This window comes from Carassius auratus, chromosome 50 (genome assembly GCF_003368295.1).
Source record: "Carassius auratus strain Wakin chromosome 50, ASM336829v1, whole genome shotgun sequence".
NCBI lineage: Eukaryota > Metazoa > Chordata > Actinopteri > Cypriniformes > Cyprinidae > Carassius > Carassius auratus.
The window spans coordinates 10,081,338-10,105,032 of record NC_039292.1 but is presented as its reverse complement, the minus strand read 5'-3'; the positions used below and the strand labels follow the sequence as shown (position 1 = coordinate 10,105,032).

Here is a 23,695-nt window from a genome sequence, read left to right as displayed (position 1 = left end):
AGGTGAAAAAGTATTTTTAATTAAATTTTTAGTTAATAATGTTTTTGGAGCAATTGTTACATTACAATTGATTTATATTAACCAATCATAATTAGGCAGAAAGTAACTTAACAAAACTTGATTTAAACCATGGCATAAAAATCCAAAATGTCACTTGCGTAATTAATCTAGGAACCAGAAACGTTAAGCTGTTAGCCGTCACCTCCCTCAATATTTGCTAATATTCGTAATGTTTTTCACAAGTTCATAACTTTAAAAACTAATTTTGTCGTCCAATAAAAGTAGCTACCTCACCTCAGTAATTTCGCGCTCTTCCAGTCAGCCTCGCGCTGCAGTGAAGCACCTATTGGTCGAGTAAGATCAGGCAATATATATATATTTATAAATTATAAACTTATATATATATTTCCTGGTGCGTGTGTATGTATATTACACACAAGTAAAATGAATTCTTTGAACAAATCCAGCTTCATGACAAGTGCATAAAGAAACTATTACTCAAGATTTAATATTCTATAAACAACTCCATTCTATAATTTTGACAACTGTACAGAAATTCAGTTGTGTCCTTCTCATTGCACTCTAGTTTGTGATTGTTTGCACTTGTACCCTACTGAGCGGGCAAACATGGCACTTCATGTCATGCACAAGCTGTTCACACTGGCTCTGACCAGAATAGATGCTAACTGTGAAATCTCTGTACACATAAACATCACATTTTATGGATGCATGAAAACTGTTTCCTAAAACTGACATCTAGTCCATGCAGGTGATGGTAAACAAGTGTTGGAAATATCTAGAGGATTGGTCAATGAAAAATAAAAGGAACAAAGCAGAAGTTCAGTGATGCGGATGAAGCCTGTGATGTCTGATGATGCTTCTGGTGTTCTTCCAGCATATTATTCCTGATGCTAATTAAAACAGCAGTGTGTCATTTGCATATCATTTGCACTCAAAATATGAGCTCCATGGTTGAGCAAACAGGAATCATGATCGCTTCTTTTAGCTTATTTTACATTGACTTATAACCCCCATAACATGGTTTGACAAAATCTTAATAGTTAAATTGAGTTTTCATTTATTTAAATACAGTGCTTATTTGGCAGGAGTGTATCTTCCTCAAGCATTCTTCTTAATTTTCTAAATGTCACTTGTCCTGTATACGGGACACCTACATTTACTTCACTATTACAATTAAATCTAATCTTGACAAACTATATATCATTTGAAAGGTTTAAGACTCCCAAATTTTACCAATTTTACCAATGTTTTTTTTTGTAAAAACAGCAACCCTGCTATCCAGTCCAATGTGTCCACGGCAGAAGAACCACGTCGCTTTCTCTCGCCTCCCCAGCACTCACGGTAATCTCTTGCAGCCGGCCTTCAGCCCGTCTCACATGCTTCTACTCCAACAGTGCTCCGCAAATCGTTGACTTTGTGGTTACTCGTCTACAGTGTGCTGCAATCTCTCATAGCCATAACCCATCTCAATACAAGTGGAAGTGAAACCCAACACTAACGCTCAAGATGCAGGCACAATGTGATTTCACACTCGCTGTGTTAACTTCTGTTACAGATGCATGATGTGGCCACCTCCCATCTCTGCCAGTCACAGTTTTTAGGTTTTTAAAAGGGAACCTATTAACCGCTCCACCCCAAAATCCATCACTTATCAAGCGTCAAACTTATTAGTTCATTGCTTTATCAGAATTAGAGGTGTGGCTATGAGAATACTGCTTTCAAAAGAACACTGCAAATCCACACAAGAAAACACAGCAATTAAATGTGATCATGCATATATAAAATACATTGTGCAACACCCTTGCTCCACAACACCTCTAACTTTCATTCTAGAAAGATTGTCAGGTTGATCAAATATTATATGTAGACCCAAAATGGGCTACCCATGATAGATGACCTCTTGGATGCCATTAGTGCCTTTGTGTGTAATAAACACTTTAGTCTGAGGATGTCAAAGCAGGTCATTCTGAGGTTACCAGTCAACAAGTAATGTGTTATCCCCAATATTTACTGGCCGAGGTCCAGTGTGTCTCCAAATGACTTTTTGGGGCAATCTGGCAAAAGCTGCATTTCCTCTGTGATGTCTTGAGGGAGTTGGCTAAAAAGAGTCCCTAGAGACATGAAAGTGAGCCATGATCTTCTGAGCTCTGGACAAACTCCTCAAGATCATCTGGAAGCACCTTGGCAGGTTTAGGAAGCCGCCCATATAGACAATATTGGGTATTGTGGGTCATGGAAACTCAAATGTAAAATCATTTCTCATGAGCAAAGATATTTGAATCATGAAGGAGGGATTTGTAATTAATTTCTAATCCAAAGTATTTATTGCAGAAGGAATGGTAGTGTGAAGAGATAAATCTGGTTTTGTAATAAACTGAAAACACGTATGCCATTATGTTCTGTACACGTTGATCAAACGTCATCTTGTCTGTCAGCTCTACTCCTGGTAAAGGAACATATGATAGAGGTAAAGGAGCTATTTCGTAATGTGCTTCTCCATGCATAGTCCAACGGACATTTAACACAAGAGGGAGACTAAGATTGGCGTGCCAGGAAAACGCCACCTCCAAAAGCTGAATCTTTCAGAACCAGTTTTCAAAGATTTTCCCCATTAGGGCAAGTTGATTGCAATGCATCTCTTCAAATATTGTTCCAACCTCTGAGGCCAGAGAGAAATGGATACAGAAGGACAGTTTCTCTCTTCTAATTGATATGTTTTGTAAATGCATCAAACAGTTCCTTTTCAATCCCACCATATTATAAAGAATATAGTGGACTCCTCCTTGATATACCAGCTATTAGAGGCTCTCAGCATGGTCACGTTGTGACCTACTGAATGTAGTTCTTCAATCAGGACCTTCATGTTCACCTAGTGACTTCCATCCAATGGAAACAACACCACTTGACCTCAGAACAATTGAGATAATATGCTCAAGAATGCCAAGAAAGTGGCAGGAAGGTAATGCATCTTTTTTTTTTTTTTTTTTTACTTTTGATGAAAGAGAGTGTATTACAATAGATTACAATTTAGTTTCAACAATTAATAACTGTTTACATAAAATTGAGGTAATCTGCTTTACTCACCACACAAAGTTTATTAGCTGGCGATGAAAACTCAAGTATGCGACTGATCAGGTAAAATACTGAACGCATTCCTACTAAAATAATGTGAAACAAGCCCAGCCCTGTCAACATGTGCAACACACTGTGAGCGTTCAAGGGAAAGTTGGTACCAATGATTCATCCGTGTGCACAAAACTTGTACATGCTTTTGTTCTGAGAAGTGCATATATTTAGTTAAAATGGTCTAGTAACCAAGTACCCCCCCCCCAAATGTTAGTGTTCTTGTTTACCAAGAAGACAACAGTGTCATTAATAAAATGTTAGATGACGTAAGAGTCATGTGACACAGGGGAAAAAAAGTATCACTTGTGAGCAATGTTTTTATTGTAGGCCAGGCCTACATAAAAAATTGTCATTTCTTATTTGACGTGTGATGGAGATGACATTGTGACCATTTAGGCGGAACAGGACGGAGGATTTATGGTAAAGAACACTCTGAAGGACATAATTAGTACACAAATTAACAAGTGAGAATAAGAAAAATTTGATTTTAACATCCACATGGGCCTATTGTGCCCATAGTTGTAGAGATATTCATATGTGTAATTTGATTGCGTCACAAAATTCGATTTAAAACTGACTTGCACTCAATTAAATGTTATTTTCTTAGCGTATTTCTTTCCAACGCTAGATGGCGATTAGGTGTAGCATTTGAGTCCAGTCATATCACAGGCTTCAGAACTGTTCCTCATTTATTAATTTAAACTTTGTAAACTCATTATATTTATATATATATATATATATATATATATATATATATATATATATATATATATATAAAGGCACTTCCTTTCTTTTTCACTTAATTAAATGTATGGCTATTCAATCCAAACAGCAAATTTGCCTGACTCGACCAGTACGTGCTTCACTGCAGCACGAGGCTGACTGGAAGAGCGCGAAATTACTGAGGTGAGGCACTTTTATTGCACGACATAATTAGTTTTTAAAGTTATCAACTTGTGAATAACGTTTAGAATATTAGCAAATATTGAGGGAGGTGACCGCTAACACCGTAACATTTCTGGTTCCTATAGGTGAATTACGTAAGTGACATTTTGGACTCAAAATAGACAGTTATCCTACTTAAAAACTCAGATGTCAGATTGGACACCATATTGTATAACATATTAAAAATGAGGCTCCAATGGGACAGACTTTTAAAATACACCGTTTTTACACTGACATCCACTGTATAAAAGTGCTAGATCATACGATTTTCACAACTTTAAAACCTGTTTATGGAGTTTTTGCCTACTTTTTTACTATTGAAGATTTTTTTTTATTCTTCAGAAATATGTTTCATCAGCTGAACAATTGGTATGTTGTTAAACAACAGTACAGGGAACACACTGTACTTCTATACCTCACAGACTTTTTTCATTCCTGTGTAAATATGGATTAAATAAAGAATACAATAAAACAAATAGAAAGACAACACCACACACACACACACACACACACTGTCTAATCCACCCTATTTGATTAATGTTAAAAACTTTAATAATTTTGATAATTTTAACAATTTTAGTGTTTTTCAGTTTATTAAATTTTTTTGTGCATTAGTTAACTTTACTATCCAACAGACTTTGTTTTTCTCCACCAAACACCGATCGAAGCACTTTACAAATTAGACACTATAACCAAAAATGAATGCATATTTAGCTGGTCCAATTACATAAAACGATAAAATAATTGCAAAAGAAAACCAAAATATAAATAAAACGAAAATTAATGAAAAAATGAACAATTATATTTATATATTTATGTTTTAATATACAATCAAGGAAATGCTGTTTATAAACCCAAAATCAACTATATAATGAAAAAATATTTAGATTTGATAACTAAATTTTAGTATTGTTTTTATAAAATCCCTTGTACCAAACCAGCTTCATGATAAAGGTAATAATAAGTGGCACTAACAACACAATTGCTAACAGGGACAAAATAACATCTATAGAGTGGTACTCAATCCAGGACATTCGGTAAGCCTGTGTTCGTAAGTGAGGAGCTCCTTTATTCCTCATGACAAACTCAATCCAGAAGACAGCGTGATCAAGAGGTTTCATTGGCTGGTCATGGTGCAGTTTCGACAGTCTCTGCATGTTCTCCTTGTAAGATGGGTTATGCAAAACCTCCTTTAATGCCTCTAGAAACACAGTCCGGTCCAAAGTTGCAATATCTACAATTTTTGCAGTTCCTTTTGCTTGCATCCTGGAGAGATTGTCAGGTTGATCAAATGATATAGGAAGGCCCACAATAGGCACTCCATGGTAGATGGCTTCCTGAACTCCATTGGTGCCTCCATGTGCTACAAACAGTTTGGTCTGTGGATGTCCAAGCAGGTCATTCTGGGGGAGCCAGTCCACAATCAGAGTATTGTTACCAAGATTGGCAGGTCGTGGACCTGTGTGTCTCCAAATAACCTTCTGAGGCAACTGAGCAAAAGCTGCAGCAATCTCATCATTGATTTCACTCAGAAGCTGACCAAAAACACTTCCTAAAGACATTATGATGAGCCCATGCTCTCCAGAGCTCTGCACAAACTTCTCAAGGTCATCTGGAAGAGGCTTAGCTGGTTTGCACTGAAAGCCCCCCATATAGACAACATTTGGCATTGTGGGTCGTGGAAACTCAAAAGTGAAATCGTTTCTCATGAGCCAGATGTCTGCATCCTGGAGGAGGGAGAAGAAATCAACATTAGGCCCAAAATACTTCTGGGAGAACTCCTGGTAATGACAACCAAAGAATTTTGGATTTTGATAGATAAAAATCAGATAAACCATCACATTCATGACTCTTTGACTGAATGTCATTTTGTCGGTTAGTTGTAATGCTGGAATAGGTATATATGAGAGAGGAGATGGAGCTACAACAAAGTGACCTTCACCGTACATAGTCCAGCGGACATTTAGCACAAGAGGGAGGCCAAGACGGTGTGCCAGTAACACTCCACCTCCAAAAGCAGGATCCGTGAGAACAAGGTCATATTTATTATCCTCCAGCGAATTCATCAAGATCTCATTTTCGAATATCATGGCTGTCATATTGCATACTTGCCGATGAACTTCTGAAAACCTGCTAAAAATCTCCTGAGCAATTTCTATTTCAGACCAAAATGATTTTCCGTGTCTCTTGATTTGCAGTAACCGGGGAAGCAACATCATCCAAAAGTCACTGTCAAATTCACCAGTGTCGACAGTAATGGAAGTGTAGTGAGGAGACTCCTCTTCAATGTACCAGCTACTAGAACCCCGGACCACTGTGATATTGTGACCTTTTGAACGTAACTCCACAATAAGGACCTTCATATTGATCCAGTGGCTTCCATCCGCAGGGACGACCAGAACTTTACCACAATAGGATCCTGATAGAGCAGATAACAGAACAAACAAACCGAGAAGGGTGGATTGATGCATCTTCATTGATTACCTTAAATAAAAAAGAATAATAGCTATATTAATGTTAGATAATAAATGGTATTTGACAAATTACAATGATAAAGAGAATCTGCATTACTCTCCAGAGATATAATGGAATTGAGTGTTAAATATAATAATTAATCTCGATTTGTACTACTTTGTGGCCAAACTATGCACAATTGAATAGTTCAGGAATTCAGGTGTATTAAATAATATTAGCTTATTCCTTGGCATCAAGTATTGCATCTTCAATAAGAAGGTTAGATGTTACTTCTGCAAGTCACTGTAGTTTGCATCACTAATAGATTTTACACAGTCTCACTATGTATATAAGTCGAGAGGAGTGATAACATATCATGTACAGATGATTGTATGGCTCTTTATTGTAACTTTGTCAGATAAGAGTTCAGCAATAGCTAATACCAAGAGTTCATTCACAATTCTGTTGACTCAGTCATAACACAAAGATTAAATGAAATTAGGGGATGAATTTTAGCCTTTGTACTATCTGTGACTGATATTTGGCTGTAGCAAGTCCTGATAGTATAGATTGTTGTACACTGAAAGAAAAAAAAATACTTTAGGATTCATGAAAGCACATTTTGTCAGGAAATAATCAAACAAAAGAAAGAATTTATATAATAAATGAACTGATATTTCCAGCTATTGTACATTAAACTCAAAATAACATCTATAGAGTGGTACTCAATCCAGGACATTCGGTAAGCCTGTGTTCGTAAGTGAGGAGCTCCTCTATTCCTCATGACAAACTCAATCCAGAAGACAGCACGATCAAGAGGTTTCATTGGCTGGTCGTGGTGTTGTTTCGACAGTCTCTGCATGTTCTCCTTGTAAAATGGGTTATGCAAAACCTCTGTTAATGCCTCTAGAAACACAGTCCTGTCCAAAGTTGCAATATCTACAATTTTTGCAGTTCCTTTTGCTTGCATCCTGGAGAGATTGTCAGGTTGATCAAATGATATAGGAAGGCCCACAATAGGCACTCCATGGTAGATGGCTTCCTGAACTCCATTGGTGCCTCCATGTGCTACAAACAGTTTGGTCTGTGGATGTCCAAGCAGGTCATTCTGGGGGAGCCAGTCCACAATCAGAGTATTGTTACCAAGATTGGCAGGTCGTGGACCTGTGTGTCTCCAAATAGCCTTCTGAGGCAACTGAGCAAAAGCTGCAGCAATCTCATCATTGATTTCACTCAGAAGCTGACCAAAAACACTTCCTAAAGACATTACGATGATCCCATGCTCTCCAGAGCTCTGCACAAACTTCTCAAGGTCATCTGGAAGAGGCTTAGCTTAGCAGTGACTTCCATCTGCAGGTACAACCAGAACTTCTCCAGCATAAGATCTTAACAGAGCAAATAACAGGATGAACAAACTGAGAAGGGTGGAGTAATGGATTTTCATTCACAATAAGAAAGAATATAATCTGAATTAACATGCTATGAAGTAAATTATATTAAAAAAAGAAAATATATAGTGATATAGAGAAATTCCTCTGTTGTAAAATTGGATTACCTCTGTCTTTTTGAGCATGTGCACAACAGCCAGACCAATTGTAATATGGTTAATGTCGGATGAAGCCAATCAATATTACATTAGAATCAGCAATCACATTATTTCGATTTATTTTTGCAACTTTGCTAAAATCAGACTGGTGCGATTTCGTTTTAAATCATGTAAATTACATTTTAATTATTAGACTGACTAAGGACCGACATTTAAACTACATGTTAACACAATAAGTCAATAATGAAAGCAATAGTAAAATTTATTAAGCAAGGGTAAACTCGTTTTTCAAAAAATGTTATGCCTTAAATTATCACTTTCAGGGTTTTTTTGTTGGTGTTGTTGTTTTACTCTACTGAGGCTACCAAACATAAATGCAGTTCTAAATAGTCATTAAGAATTTCATTAAATTTCCGAGAATGAATTTGCTATGAAATCTAACTTTATTTCACTGAAATGTGTTTTACAAATAAAGCAGGAACATTGTAACAATAAACTCAAAAATTTATATCATGCACATTTCACCTTCTTTTTGAATAAAACTCTAAAAAGATATCGAATCACATATATAAACAAAAATACAAAAATGAAAAGTGTCGCCATTAACGTCAAAATAACATCTATAGAGTGGTACTCAATCCAGGACATTCTGAAAGACTGAGTTCGTAAGTGAGGAGCTCCTCTATTCCTCATGACAAACTCAATCCAGAAGACAGCGCGATCAAGAGGTTTCATTGGCTGGTCGTGGTGCAGTTTCGACAATCTCTGCATGTTCTCCTTGTAAGATGGGTTATGCAAAACCTCCTTTAATGCCTCTAGAAACACAGTCCTGTCCAAAGTTGCAATATCTACAATTTTTGCAGTTCCTTTTGCTTGCATCCTGGAGAGATTGTCAGGCTGATCAAACACTAAAGGTACACCCAAGATGGGCACCCCATGATAGATGGCTTCCTGAACTCCATTGGTTCCTCCATGTGCCACAAATGCTTTAATCTGGGGATGTCCAAGCAGGTCATTCTGTGGGAGCCAGTCCACAAGTAAGGTGTTGTTTCCAAGGGTCACAGGTCGAGGTCCTGTATATCTCCAAATCACTTTTTGAGGAAGCTGAGCAAAAGCTGCTGCTATGTCGTCTGTGATATCTTGTGGAAGCTGAGAAATAAGGGTGCCTAAAGACATGACGATGACTCCATGTTTCCCTGAGCTTTGCACAAACTCCTCAAGATCAGCTGGAAGCGGCTTGGCAGGTTTACACTGGAAGCCGCCCATATAGACAATATTGGGCATTGTGGGTCTTGGAAACTCAAAGGTAAAGTCATTTCTCATGAGCCAGATATCTGCATCCTGGAAAAGTGAGAAATAATTAACACTGGGGCCAAAATGTTTGAGACAAAATGAAGTAAAGACGGGGTCAGCCACGACTGCAATCTGGAACCAGGAGAATAAGTAAGTCATAACATTTTTGACACGTTGGAGAAATGACATCTTGTCTGTTAACTCTGCTCCTGGGATAGGAACATAAGAGAGAGGGGAAGGAGCAATGGCGAAATGTCCCTCTCCATGTACGGTCCATCGAACGTTGAAAACCAGAGGAATTTTAAACTTGTAAGCTAAGATTGCACCTCCTCCGGCTGCTGGATCTGCTAACACCACATCATACTTAACATCTTGGATTGATTTCATGATTTCTTTGTCCTCGAACATTCTCTCCATCATCTGCATCATATCTTCATGCATTCCTTTAAACTTCATGATTATTTCGTACTCCAGTTGAAGACGACTCCAAATGGATGACCCTTCTCTTCTAATCTTCAAGAGACGGCCAATCAATAAACCAAAAAACTCCTCATCAAATCCCCCTTCGTTTGGAATGGTGATGGAATTGTAGAAGGGAGACGTCTCCTTGATATACCAACTGTTGGAGGCTCTAAGCACGGTCACATTGTGACCCCTGCTATGTAGTTCCTCAATCAGGACCTTCATGTTGACCCAGTGACTTCCATCTAGTGGAAACACCAACACTTTACCGCCGTCTATTCCGGATAATACGCATAAAACCAACAACAAACCGAGAGGTGCTGAACGGTGCATCTTCGTACACAACCTTTAAAAACAAAACGGAAGAAATCAGTAAAAGGATAATGAGTTAAGGGAAACAGAAGAGAAAAGACAAGGAAAAACAAAAGGCAGCTTTAGTGTTTGTTTGTTTTCTTTGTGTTCGCTGAGTTGTGGATAAGTCTGGAGTGGCCGTGACTCTGGCTTTTAATGCATTGTGTTTCCTTGTGGGGCACCAGTGAGTATTTGGACTTTGTCTAATAGTAGCAAGTAGGTCTCTCAGTTGTCCTGAGTGTGAAAATATGGATCTTAAAACCATACAATCATTGTTAGAATGGGTTAAAAATAGCGAAAGATGTTTGAAAACCAAAAGATTTGTGTAACCTGAAGGATTTTTCTGAACAACAGCATCCCTGATGATCCCTGTGGATCATCCAGGGTAACAACACAGTATTATGAATAATGAATATGGAAACTTTTGAACAGGGTTTATTTATTTATTTATTTTTATATTCAACTATTATTTTCTCTTGTGGATGGTATGTAAACGTCTCTTATGTGAAATATCTTATTCAGGTCAGGACTAAATATAGCATGCATTTTGTATGATCTTTCTTATTTTGGTAAAATAATTAACATTTTACAAAAACTGCAAAGTGTATGTAAAATTTTGACTCTAATTGTTCCTTTATAAGAACTCATGGCATCAACCTGTACCTTGTAAAAAAAATCATTTAATTTATAACAACACTTAAATACAAAGCAGTCTAGTGTACATGTGTGTGGCATAGGCCACATTTTCAGGAAAAAGTAAAAAGTTCTCACCTTGCACACGAGTAGTCTCTGAATCAGCTTTTTTATTGTCTAATAGTGTTATGTGCTGAGAGCTTCCTAAATATGTCAAAGTTAAGCATACCTCACTACACATGCTGCAACATGTAATTTTCTCCAATCAACAATTTGTTATTTGATTTTGAACACCATATTCATGAGCAAAAACAAAAATGACAAAAAATGAAAACCTAGTTGCTGGATTTACTGCTGGTTTAAACAATTTTCACTTAAAATGGAAAAAGTTCTGTAAAGCTGAATTTAGTTTAACAAAGTAAAAAATAAATAAATATATTACATAATGAACTAAGCAGAATTTAAATCTGAAATCTGATCCATAGACCGATGACGAAAGAAGTTATTTGCCAGATCAAATCTTATTTTGACAGAATTATATTTTGATAATATTTCAAACCTCACCTGATAAGCTGCAACTACTCCTGAGAATTTACCTCGGCAGTGTAGCATCCAAAACCTTCAACAGATTTATCATGCAACGTTTACAAGCTTTTCAAGTGCATTCAGGTGAAAGGTTCCTTTGAATAAAAGAGAACAGCAAAAGCCTATCAGGTTCTAGGCAGGCTAGTTAAATAACGCCATGATAATAGTCAAAGATCTTTGAACCCTGTTTTGAAACTATGATTTTTATATAACCAGCCAAACATCATGAGGGAATTGCAGGAACTTCTTAGATTTTACGTTTAATTAAATCTTAAAAGGGTGATTCTTCAATTTTGCACTTCACACGCTAGATGTCAACATGATATCTAAGATTAAATGTCTGGATTTGTAAAGACTGAAGATCATGCTACACTTCCCCCATTAAGAGCATTCCAGGGGAGAAGTGAACTCAACGGGTTATTGTTTGAGTCTGTTATGTAACAGGCAGAAAGAATGACAGGAAATCTGAGCTAGGATCAATTCTTCTTGTTTAAAGCAATGCATAAGTAATTAACTCTGTTTATGAAGATTTTTATGTAGTGTTAGATCACCAATTGGAAAAAAACTGACACTATACTAATAAAAAGTCACTTAATGCCTGTCCTAATGCGGTCAAAAAGTTCATCAGTGCCAATAAAACTCAATAAAACACTAAATTTCACAAGACAAATAGCAGTGCATGTTCTGTTTTGCTTCTGAAAGGATATTGCATAACGTTAGTGTCATGCTTTAAGTGTACATTGTCTTATTTGAGTAACAACAAGACTTGGGCACAAGGAATTTAACTGGTTTCCCTGACATTTTTTCAACCCAGTTTTCACAAAATAATAAATTATTAATACATTTTTATACTGTGGATCAGAGAAAATTAAACCGCATTTGAAAGATGACAGCATGACAACAAGTGCATTACTACATTCATTTTTGGAGAACTACCCATTCTCATTTATCATCACATGTAACCGATTTCTTTTAATGGTCAGTTATACAGTAAATTTAATTTTCTAGTCGTGGATTTGAGTACCAGTGAGGTCCATAATGACTTTAGCTTAAGCATCAGTTACAGTTCCAATGACCATAAGCAAACATTAATTATTAATTGTAATACAAAACAATAAAATGAAATTATAAAGTTTGTGTTGTACTGCAGCTTATAATAGGCCTAGAGCATGCAAACTTTTGGTCTCATTGTTAATTGGAGAGAAGGAACTGCAAAAACACAAAATGGCAAACAGCTACCCCATGTGGTAAGGAAGAATTATAATTCAATTCATGTCTTCCATTTTGACATATGACTAAAATGAGGGAAGTTGTAACCTGCAAATGCAATTTTATCTTCTGACATTTTCATTTATAGCTCAAAATACTTTGATCCTATGATTTAAAAAACGTGCCAACAGCAATAGATTTACACAGTTGAAGACCGGATAATACTCAAACACACAAAGTGTGTTAAAAATGACCAGTTACTAGCTGCAGTCAATTATAATTTTTATAATCTAATCAAATATCACAGCTGTAGAACTTTTAGTAGAACTGAACCAAATCTTGTAGCTGTCAGGCTGTTTTAGAAGCAAAAGTGACTCTGAATTTAACCCCTATTAACTAAAATATACAGAATCAAGAAAAGCCTTAAAGGGATAGTTCACCACAAAATTAAAATGGTCAGTAATTACTCGCCTTCATGTCGTTCCAAACCCGTTCATATTCATATTCAGAACACAAATAAAAAAATTTTTTTTTTGATGAAATCAGAGAGCTTTCTTACACTGCATAGACAGCAACGTAACTAGGCCCACAAAGGTAGTTAGGACATTGATGAAATAGTCCATGTGACATCAGTGGTTCAACCTTCATTTTATGCAGGAGAATACATTGTGCGCAAATAAATAATTAGTTACTTAATTCCGTATTTCTTCTCCCATGTCAATCTTCGATGTGCATTTACGACAATACCCAACCCATTCGTGTTCATTCCTCTGTGTGCAAACAAGTTGTAGCACATCCAGGTTTTACATCATCGTGCAACACGCATCAAAGACGGAAAATGCATCAATCAGATTACTCACAGATACCCCAACAAGGCTAGTCATAAAATTCTTTATTCATAAACTTGATGCAAGTTTACAAATATACTGTACATGGTCAAAATTCTCTTATAATGGAAAAACCTAAAAAAAAAAAAAAAAACATGCTGACAGTGAGAGCTTCAAAAACCATTCTATGAGATGGCACCAGAGACGAGTTCTGTCATTGGTTACTGTGAGGTTCATTTTCGGTGTGAAAAAAACAACTAAAAAATCATAACTGTTCAGACAAAGAAACAGAAGAAAGGCTCATCAGTTACAGAAACCTTGTTCAATGTGGAAAAGCCCAGGTCAAGAAATCTGAGAGAAGTCCGATGTACTTCTGAGATAAAACCCCTCTTAAAGGAACACCATTCAGAAGTCTGCTTTTTCGAATCTCACCAATCAAAACCCTAGACCAAGAACATCTCGGAAACAAGACAGAAGAAATAACTTGCAAAGCAGATACTTGAGTTATTCAATACATCCCTGCTGCAGTGGCTCTCTTGAATTACATTTACACGTGACTGGAGAAAAAAATTACATTTATATCCATGTAAAAGATATACATATCCAAGAGCCTGCCTGTTATGATCAGGACTGATCCAAGAGGCACAATCACAACATTCTGTACAAATACTAAACCCAAATGTCCCAAAATATATACAACTGAAAGCTGAAGTCAGAGGGGCGAGAAAAAAAATATATAAGGTACATTTGACTGAGCACTCAAATTCAGTAAACATAATGGAAATCTGATCACTATTGGCCTTTAACACTTCTTACGATGGAACCAAACCCCATCATAAAATACTAAATAGCGACCACGGAAAGTGGTTAAAATCCTACTTTTCTTTGCTTTCAGGAACTAGATAAGGTTCTTAAAGTAGATAGAACAGAAAAAAATAATTTTTAAACAATGGATTTTCCTGAGTTTTCAATGAAAATTGCGAGATGCCTTCACATGCGCGAGTCTTTGACAGCCAGTTTTATAATACACTGCAAAACAGACAAAAACAGGGAGGTATGGTGTACTTTGAAAAGTACTCTTTCGCCATGAACGCTGAAGCCTTGCCCAGTCTTAAGACTTTATACTGGATGTTCAAATCCAAGAGGTAAAATAACGCCTTGAGTATTGTGAAAAATGTCCATCAGGCAGGAAAGAAACAGTGCTCTTGTAGTGTTGTGCTATGAGGAAAGTATTATTTGCGCTCTTGAAATCCATCAATGCTCACAAAATGAAACTGACAGCATGGACAAACTCTAGGCTAAAGTACTGTTCATGAGAGGTCCATTAGTAATGTAAACCTCAAATGTCTCAATCTGTAACAGATGTTTTTTTTAATGGAGCAGAAATTATGAAAATGACAATTAAGGGTGGCAACAAAAAAAAGTTATGTTCATATCACTTACATAAATACAATTTTTAAGATATTACCCCTGTTATTTTGAAAAACATCAACCTTTTCCCCATTTCGAGTCCCAAGTCCTCATGTGAAAACAACTCCGATAATTCCCCCACTTCACAAACACCACATTTAAGACACCTCAAATCCATTTACAAGTATACAAGTGGAGCTCTGTTCAACTATGGAGCGACCGTCAGTTCTGCTTCGCCTTTTCAGAGCTTGCATTTGTCCATTATTGGTCAGATCAGCCACATGCTAAAAGCAAGCTTGAGGAAACTGAGTGGAATTCATCCTTCGTTGGAAAAATGAGATCTGGAGCTAGAGTTATACAAGCGCCCCTCCCTCTCCTCCTCACTGTTATCATTAACATTGGGGTTGCTTAGGAAGCTTACGCATATAATTGTGGCAAATAACGATTCTTTGACGACATCAGCATTAAATGTACCAGTACAGGTTAACTCAGAATGCATGAGGGAGAAAAGAAAAGTCTCTATAGATACAAGAGCAGTGGCACATTGTCTTCACATTGTCTCTAGTTGCATCCATATCCTGTTTTAAGTTCAGTAAACCACCATTTAAAGTCCATGGCCATAAGAATGTCCTTTAAAAGCAGACAGAAGAGGATCAGATCCAGCATCTTCATTGAGCATCTCCATCTATATAATCCTGAACAGAGCCATGCTCCCATAAAAGGGAGGAGGAAGCAAAAAAAAAAAAAAAATTCTCTGATCAAACCATTTTGAAACACCATGTTGGATGCCTTATTAGTACAGTAAGGCTGTGAACGTCCCATCGGTACAGAAGACAATGGATGAGAGAGAGAAAGAGAGCATGAGAAACAGACAAATCCAGACATCATGGGATCTGGTCAAAGTGTCCAACCTTGCAGAGGATAAAGGATGATGCAAATTTCTGAGCATTCCAGACAGCAAAAGGAGAAACGTTTCCCCTGATGGCTTCCACTCACTGGAGGGGGCATCATACTCAAGCTGAAGATGTGAAAACATAAGTAAAATAAAGCAAAGGTTTGACCAGATATCTATCCCATGTTTGCAGTGTGCAAGCGGATCAATGATTTCCCTAGCCATCTTCTTTAGGAGGTGTGTACCAGCCTAGAGGAAAAACATCAGAAAACAAACATCTGAGAAGAGTTCAAAGTGCTTCATTTCTGCATCGTTTTACGGTTTCTCCACCTACCGTTCTTTTCATGAATCTGAACCAATGATTTGTATGACTGTTGTGCTCTGGCAAGATTGTATTGATTCTGTAGAAAACAAAAAGGGAAATGGTCAACATTTCTACAACCAATAACTATTATTTGTTTTTGTTCATGAGGCTGGACAAACCTTATTTGCTCCAAACTGTACTCTGGCTTTCCCTTTCACTAAGGTGGCGTTGATTTGCATGATGACTGACTCTATTGAGTAGGCACTGCTCCAGCCCTGTGAGGTCCGATTTATTTCATTATTTCTGATTTATTTTACTTCACTGTGCAAACCTTAATTAACCTAATTAAAACCTTAAGAATTCAAAGAGGATTCAAACCTGTTTTGTAAGTAGCTCCATACACAAGGCTCCTCCACCAAGAACATATCTAGATGAGAGAAAAATAAAAATTACATATACACACACACATACATATATACACACACACACTTCAGATTGTGATTATGAAAATGAACATTATTTGTATTAAGCCGGCTGCACACTATACGATTTATAATGGTACTTTACGATTGTTGCTTGTCAGACTGTATGAACACGGTGATCATGTCACACTGTGGGATCTCACACTGTCAGAATTTTGTCGAAATTAAAAATTTAAATCACAATAGTCATTAATCTGCTGTCAGTCAACATGTCAAACTAATGATCAAAGACTACAAAGGGCTCTAACAAGTGACCAAATGGTTGCATTTTGCAACCAATTTTTATGCCGGTGCGACTAATTTTTGTGAGCGGTCGCACTGACGTGATACAGTTTTGAATGTTATTTTTAACAGGGTGAACAAAATTAACTGTGGTAAACAATCACTTCTGTTAAACTACTTAGCCATTAATTAAAAAAAAAAATTCCACTGTATTTCAAAATTATAAAATAACTACTATAAAATCATCAGGAAATCAGATTTTGTCTGAATTTTACACTTCTACCAAATCTGTTCCTGGCGCCACCATCTGGAGAACTTAGTGGTGCTGGTGCCACTGCTCTCAAATGTTAAGTCTGGAGCTCTGCTATAGATTTTAGCCTAGGATCGGAGGAATCTTTTTGGATTCACAAAATTTCTCTCAGATGGCCAAGTCGTGACCAAAATCATAGTGTGTGTCTGGCTCAAGTTTTTATTTATAAACTAAAAAGGTTTATGACTTTTTTCATTTTGTCTTTTCACAAATATATGGTGTATTAAACAGAATGCTAAATAATAATTAATGTAGGCAAATTACATTAGCAGCCCTCATTCAAGTTACAATTACATACATGCTAGATTAATTCATGCAAAAATCTTTAAAGACGCCATTATACACAATACATTTATATTATTCTCTGGGGCATAATAATCATAATCATTCATCAAAGTAGTAAAATCTTTACTTGTAGAATCTTTTACTAGCATAGAAAAGCAATTCTGATTCATTTACTAGGATAAAAGTTCTCGTGCTCACCCTCCAGACAGCACAGGAGACACAACACGTACAAAGGGAGGATCGAAGGGAAAGTTATCCTACCATCAGCAAGAAAGAAAACAAAAATTCAGTTGCATAATCTCTCCTTTCATTCAAATAATCTTCAATCAGGATTTTTGAACAACAAAGAAAAAAAAACTAACTTTATAAGAGAAATTGAGCAGAATGTAGTCCATGCCTTCTTTTTCCTTCAAAACCTGCAAGTCACTGTGTAACGGACTGTCTGGGTCAACCCTTAAAAAATCATGAAAATTACTTTACACAGTAAAGACATCATCAGCCCACATGGCATTTCAAATGTTATGCAACCATACTCACGTCCTTAACTTGACATGCCATTCATACAGGCTGTCATTGACTAACTCCACTGAATAGATACCTGGAACAGACAGAATGGTAAACAAACTTATCAGACAGATCTGTAACAGTCCTGGAACAAGACATAACTAATGGAAACAGGCACACTCACAACAGGTAGGTAACTTCAAGTGAAAGCAAAGAACAAACTGGTGATGTCAATTCCAACAAAACCAGGCCAAACTAAATTCATTTGGAGTTCAAAACCAATGCGAACGTTCCAGGGAAGTTTACTTCAGCTGGTAAACCCCTTCTAACTACAATTGATTCACTTATCTGCTGAAAAAAAAAAAGTTCTCTGGCTTATTTCTTCTTTCCCATCCGTCAATCTCAAACTAGAGTAAAAACGTGAACATTCTGGACAGCAACTTTGTAGTACAATTTCACAATTTAATTGAAAGCAACACTTTTTTTCCCATGTTTAATACCGAAAAGCTATACTGCACAAAAATTGGACAAAGGAACTACCATAACAGTGAAGATGCTTCCTTAGAAACCAGCAGCTTATTTAGGCAGTAGGCAACTCATTAGGTTTGGAACAGATGTATGGAAATGTCAATGCTGTAATGCACAACTAAAATTACCTGTCTTATAACTCTGTGATCTATAGATCTCCCTGAGTTCCTTCATGAGACGGTCAGAGGCCTGGACTGAACCAGACACTGCACCCTACAAGACCAACAATGAAGCATTTAGGGAACATACACAGCACAGCAAGAAACAAGCTTTCAAATTCTTCTTCTGTAGATAAATTACAGACTTCACAAATACAAAAAAAAGTTGACCCGACTAGCAAATAAAACATTTGCTTTATTGCATTGTATAACACATCATAAAGAGAGGATACTGCTATAATGAATCAATAAAATCAATCCAAATCAAATGCTCCACCCAACCCCAGAATTGTATAAAAAAGGTACCTTACCGAATGGACACTTACGTTCAAGTGGTCCTGCCTCTGGTTCTTGCGGATTTTCTCCAAAATGGCCAGATTCTCCTTCTCAATGCCGTCGTCCTCTGACTTTTTCCCTTCGACAGGTTCCTCCTCTTTCATGTCATAGTGGTCTAGATCTTCAATATCCTGCTGCCACAGAAACAAACAAAAGAGAACTGTTATGCATCATCTAGTCCTCGTCATGAGGAACCCATCACATTCCCTGAAGCTTAATACCTCTGCCATTTCCTCTTCCTCCTCTTCTTCTGATGTCACTTCATCTGTTGTTCCATGCTGGGAAGAACAAGGACAATAAGTCTGCATCAGCTCATAAAAATGAGTGTAATTAGATTATGTAGGTGTGTGCTGATTTGGGCTACCTTCTTGTCTTGACTGATGGGTCCAGCAGGAAGAGGCTGATCCAGCATCTCCACATCAGGATGCTGGGGCAGGTTATAGAGTCGGCATAAATCACAGATCAGCCTTTTCAGCTGCTGTAGGAGCTGCATAAGAAAAAATTGTGGTAACAAATGCTAAGTTATTCTATTAGACAAAAGCGGGTAAAAAGTTGGCCAATTCAGTATTATAAAAAAGCTAATCTACTATTAAGCATTGGGTTGCATAAAAATAACGTGAGAAAGTGTTCAGAAGATAAAGAAAAAAGCATCATACTGACCAAAATTTGGATTTAGGGTTCATTATGGATTAGGCTCCATGACAGTTACGGTTAATCAAAAATGTAAGTATTATTAAATGGAACCGAGCTAAGTGTTACCTAATTTTCTTTATAATTCATTTGCAGTTTAATCTGTTTAAAACATTTGTTTACTTTATATTTTTGTGTATTGCTTTACTGTATTTAAATGTTTAGATCTTGTTATATGAATACAAAAACGATCAAACCTGTTCTATGATGACAACTTTGTTGCATATTATTTCAAAATCACGATAATACCGAAATGTGATAAAAGCTTAAGAAATTATCGCAACATGAAAATGTTATACCGTCACATGCTTACAGTCTTGACTCAAAAAATCTAAATTTCAATCCAGAAATTAAAATAGTTAATCAAAGAGGGGTTTTCAGATCACCATTTATATGAACTGCAAGTTTGATGTATTTTTTGAATAAATTAATAGATATGGACAGATGTAATTGATGATTATTTCCTTCAATATTGTAATCACTCAATTTTTTATTTGATTTGATGATCAGGAAACATTTATTTTTATTAATGATGAAAACTGTTATGCTGCTTCAGATCAACAATTGAAATAGTATTTTTGAAACTATGTAAAAGACTTTACTGTAACTATCAATTTAAAGGGATAGTTCCCCCCAAAAAAAATGTCACTGTCAAATGTCATTAATATTCTGTCATTACTCAATCTCATGTTGTTCTAAACCTGTAAGACCTCCATTCATCTTTGGAACACAAATTAAGATATTTTTTATGAAATCTGAGAACTTTCCTACTCAGACCCTACATAGACAGCAAGGGTACTCCCACGATCAAGGTCCAGAAACATAGCAAGGACATTGGTAAAATAATCCATGTGACATCAGTGGTTCAAACGTAATATTACAAAGCTACGAGAATACTTTTTGTGCACCAAAAAAAAAAAAAAAAAGCCATGCCGCAGCTGACACAGAACAGGTCAGTGGCATTCAGTGGATATTCTCCAAAATGGCACTGGGTGACACGGAGGAGAAAAATTGTTTAATAAAGTTATTTGTTTTCTTTGCATTCAAAAAGTATTCTCTTTGGTTTGTTAAATTACGGTTAAACCCCTGATGTCACATAGATTATTTTAGTAATGTCCTCGCTAGAGCCCGACCGATATATAGTTTTGATATTGGCAAATATGCTGGTGATATGAATTATTATTGTTTTAATTTTTTTTTTTACCGAAAATAACAGATAAAATCCTTGAAATGGTTTAATAATTAGTTTGTCCAGCAGAGCGTGCTCCATTGTTTGCTAATGCCGACCTAGAAATTGAACTTGTACAGTAAACACTATGCAGTGTTATTTCCCCTAATCATTAAATTTCTGTATTTGAACACTAACGACCTTATTTTATTTGTAACATATTGTGTTGTATTTATCTATGCTTGTAATTTGTGTATTTGTTCTTATTTTTATTGGCTGTTCTCTGGTCTCTTTAATCATGTTTGAACTTTCTTGGTTAATCTAACAGTATTTGCTGTGGTATCAAAGTAGTACTTAGATTTAAGTAATAAATGTTAAGCAAGTTAAACCGAATTATTTTTCTTTTCTCTGTGATCCGAAAAATGATACAATCCGTGAGTCAAAAACTGTAATCTGATCCGAACCATGAGATTTTTTGATCCATTGAACCACTATAACATACACAAAGAATATCGGCCGATATATCCATAGCGGCCTTTTTCTACTCCATAATATCGGTATCGGTATAGTCATTATGTTTCTGGACCTTGCTGTCAGAGAGCTCTCGGGAAGTATCAAAAACATCTTAATTTGTGTTCTGAAGATGAATGGAGGTCTGATTTATACTTCTGCGTTGAACCTACACTGTAGCCTACGCATAGACGCACATCCTAAACCATAGCCTACTCCGTAGCCTGACGTGCACCTCTCCAAAAATCTAACAGCAAGTCAATTCTACGCAATTCTATGATTGGTCTGCTAGAACCAAATAATGATTTAATATTTATTTACCGCCATCACAGCAACGAGAGGCTTTTTCTTTGGCTTTTGCCGTGGTTATACAAGCAACATGCCTGTGGAAACTGCAGACTAGCATGTGTACTGCACGTCGATGCGGACAACAACGCAGAAGTATAAATGAAAACTAATGCATAGCCTATGGTGTAAAGGCAACGGTGTAGGTCCGACGTAGAAGTATAAATCAGGCTTTACTGGTTTGGAACAACATGAGGGTGATTAACTAATGACAGAATTTTTATTTTTGGGTGAACTATCCCTTTAATGTATCTTTGCTGAATAAAAGTGATAACATTTCAATTGAAAAAAAAAATTTACCCAAACTTGTAAACTTCAGTGTACATTAAAATACTTATTTTGTGCATTATTTTGATGATCCCATCTCATTACAATCTCAGAGAGAAGAAACACCTCCTTACCAAGGTATTGCCTTTTCTGACATCATCTAGTCGTTCAAGGACTTCAGTCAGACTTGGATCATCTGAATCAACAAACCATATTGGTGGTGTTGAAGGGTAAGACTCCTACGAAAAAACCAAGAGTTACAACATCAGCATCTTCTTCAGAACTGTCTCAAAACCCTCTGTCCTTTCACAAGGTTACAGAGCGGTTCAGTTCAGCCACTTGCATGATAAGCAGACACATTAGCAGCTGCCAAATCAAAGAATCAAACTCTGCAGTTTCTGTCTCCTAATGAAAACCCTGAAGAGACCACAGAAGATCAGTGCAGTGCTGTTTATTTCAGAGAAGTGCGTGTCTGAGCTGATGATGTTCCATGAAAAATCATGTGAACATTATGTTCCCATCCACTTGTTAGAAATCTCCTCCCATCACGGTGTCTCCCGTCGAGGGGAGAGCCAACACGATGGCGGAGTGTTTTGTTTCTGCTTGTCAGGACCAAATACTGACCTTACAGCAACTCAAACATCAACATATAAGCTCACCGAACTAACTGGCCTCAATAACAACAAAACAGCAGCCAGTTGCATTGCAGTGGCGTCGTTTTGCAGTGTGCTTTCAAAAACACTCTAGGTCTTCTTGATAATGTAGTCCAATTAATATACAAGCGCATTTTGTCCAATAAAAAGCTGATAAAATTCAGGAACTGATCAAATACTAAGTTTCAAAATGTGCTAATACCACCTAACGTATAACACATTTTGATAGCAACTATAATAGTTACTCTGTACCAAATCATGCTAGATTTACCTAAAAATACAGCTGTGTCGTTTTTAATCTACGCTTTTCCTAAGAGGCCTCGCGAAATTAAGAACTTCGGCAAAACAACTAATAATTGATGAATTAAATAACCAACATTATAACCAGCTGTATGAGACAATAAAATGTTTTGTTACGCTATAAAAATTCTAAATAGTATCTCAAAGTCGGCTTAGCAAGACCAAAAAACACGGTTTGTCCAAAACGTCGTTTAGCTAGCTAAAGTATCCGCTTAGCCAAATTAGCACACAAGCTAATTACCTGCCAACTAACTTAACTGTAAAACCCCACAAACCAGAAATAAAACAACCCCTTAAGTTACATGCTTCATTTAAACTTATATTTGATGTGACCAAGCAAACCTGAACACTACCTGGTCAGTTTGTATAGCTAATAAAGTTAAAGCAAGAGCCAACGCAGTTAACTTTGTTAGCTAATCAACAAACGTTAACGTTAGCAGGCTAAATGTAGCTAGCAGTGCATACTTCCTTTGCCGTGATTTTGACACGTATTTGAGGATATAATCGATTCGGATCGGTCTAAATGGTTTATTCGCAATATGACGGCTTTATGCGAGTCAAAAAAGGGGTTGTGGGTGGTGTTATTTCACTCGGCCTGTTTTTGTTCGTCTGTAAGATTGACACGGCGGATGAATCTTACCGTGATGTTGCAGTGAATAATCAACAGCTTTTCTCCCGTCACATTGAACTGGCAACTTAGTTCATCGGGCTTCCAGTCGATTATTCTGAAGCGCTCATGGTTAGGGTCAAAAATTGACTCCAGGAACTTTAATTCGGCCTTCAGCCCCGACACCGACATCTTCCACTCATCTCATCAGCAGCAAGGCCGCGGGGGGAAGGGACTCACGGACTACTGCGAGCACGAGCGCGCAGCTGATC

At 36.8% G+C, this 23,695-nt stretch overlaps 2 protein-coding genes and 2 pseudogenes across 5 annotated transcripts; all 4 read right to left on the bottom strand.

Moving 5' to 3' along the window:
* Positions 1-1,303: 1,303 nt before the first annotated feature.
* LOC113066402 (UDP-glucuronosyltransferase 2A3 pseudogene) lies at positions 1,304-2,616 on the bottom strand (annotated as a pseudogene).
* A 2,080-nt stretch (positions 2,617-4,696) lies between these two features.
* On the bottom strand, positions 4,697-11,487 carry LOC113066948 (UDP-glucuronosyltransferase 2A3 pseudogene; annotated as a pseudogene).
* Positions 6,932-11,527, bottom strand: LOC113066949 (UDP-glucuronosyltransferase 2A1). Its single transcript, XM_074559881.1, has 2 exons — positions 11,396-11,527; positions 6,932-10,193 (listed from the first exon to the last, which is right to left on the bottom strand). Exon 2 carries the CDS (start codon positions 10,178-10,180, stop codon positions 8,603-8,605), a length of 1,578 nt encoding a protein of 525 aa, XP_074415982.1. The 5' UTR covers positions 10,181-10,193; positions 11,396-11,527; the 3' UTR covers positions 6,932-8,602.
* Positions 11,528-14,800: 3,273 nt separating this feature from the next.
* Positions 14,801-23,655, bottom strand: LOC113066951 (ubiquitin-conjugating enzyme E2 Q2-like). Of its 4 annotated transcripts, none has more exons than XM_026239091.1 (13): positions 23,457-23,655; positions 21,998-22,102; positions 19,248-19,370; positions 19,105-19,161; positions 18,859-19,017; positions 18,518-18,602; positions 17,895-17,955; positions 17,720-17,810; positions 17,556-17,614; positions 16,437-16,485; positions 16,238-16,333; positions 16,089-16,155; positions 14,801-16,003 (listed from the first exon to the last, which is right to left on the bottom strand). In XM_026239091.1, exons 1-13 carry the CDS (start codon positions 23,613-23,615, stop codon positions 15,972-15,974), a joined length of 1,143 nt encoding a protein of 380 aa, XP_026094876.1. In that variant the 5' UTR covers positions 23,616-23,655; the 3' UTR covers positions 14,801-15,971. The 4 variants fall into 4 exon arrangements, with proteins under 4 accessions (XP_026094876.1, XP_026094878.1, XP_026094877.1 ...); XM_026239093.1 differs by having other exon boundaries at positions 18,874-19,017; XM_026239092.1 differs by having other exon boundaries at positions 18,859-19,014.
* Between the last annotated feature and the right edge of the window lie 40 nt (positions 23,656-23,695).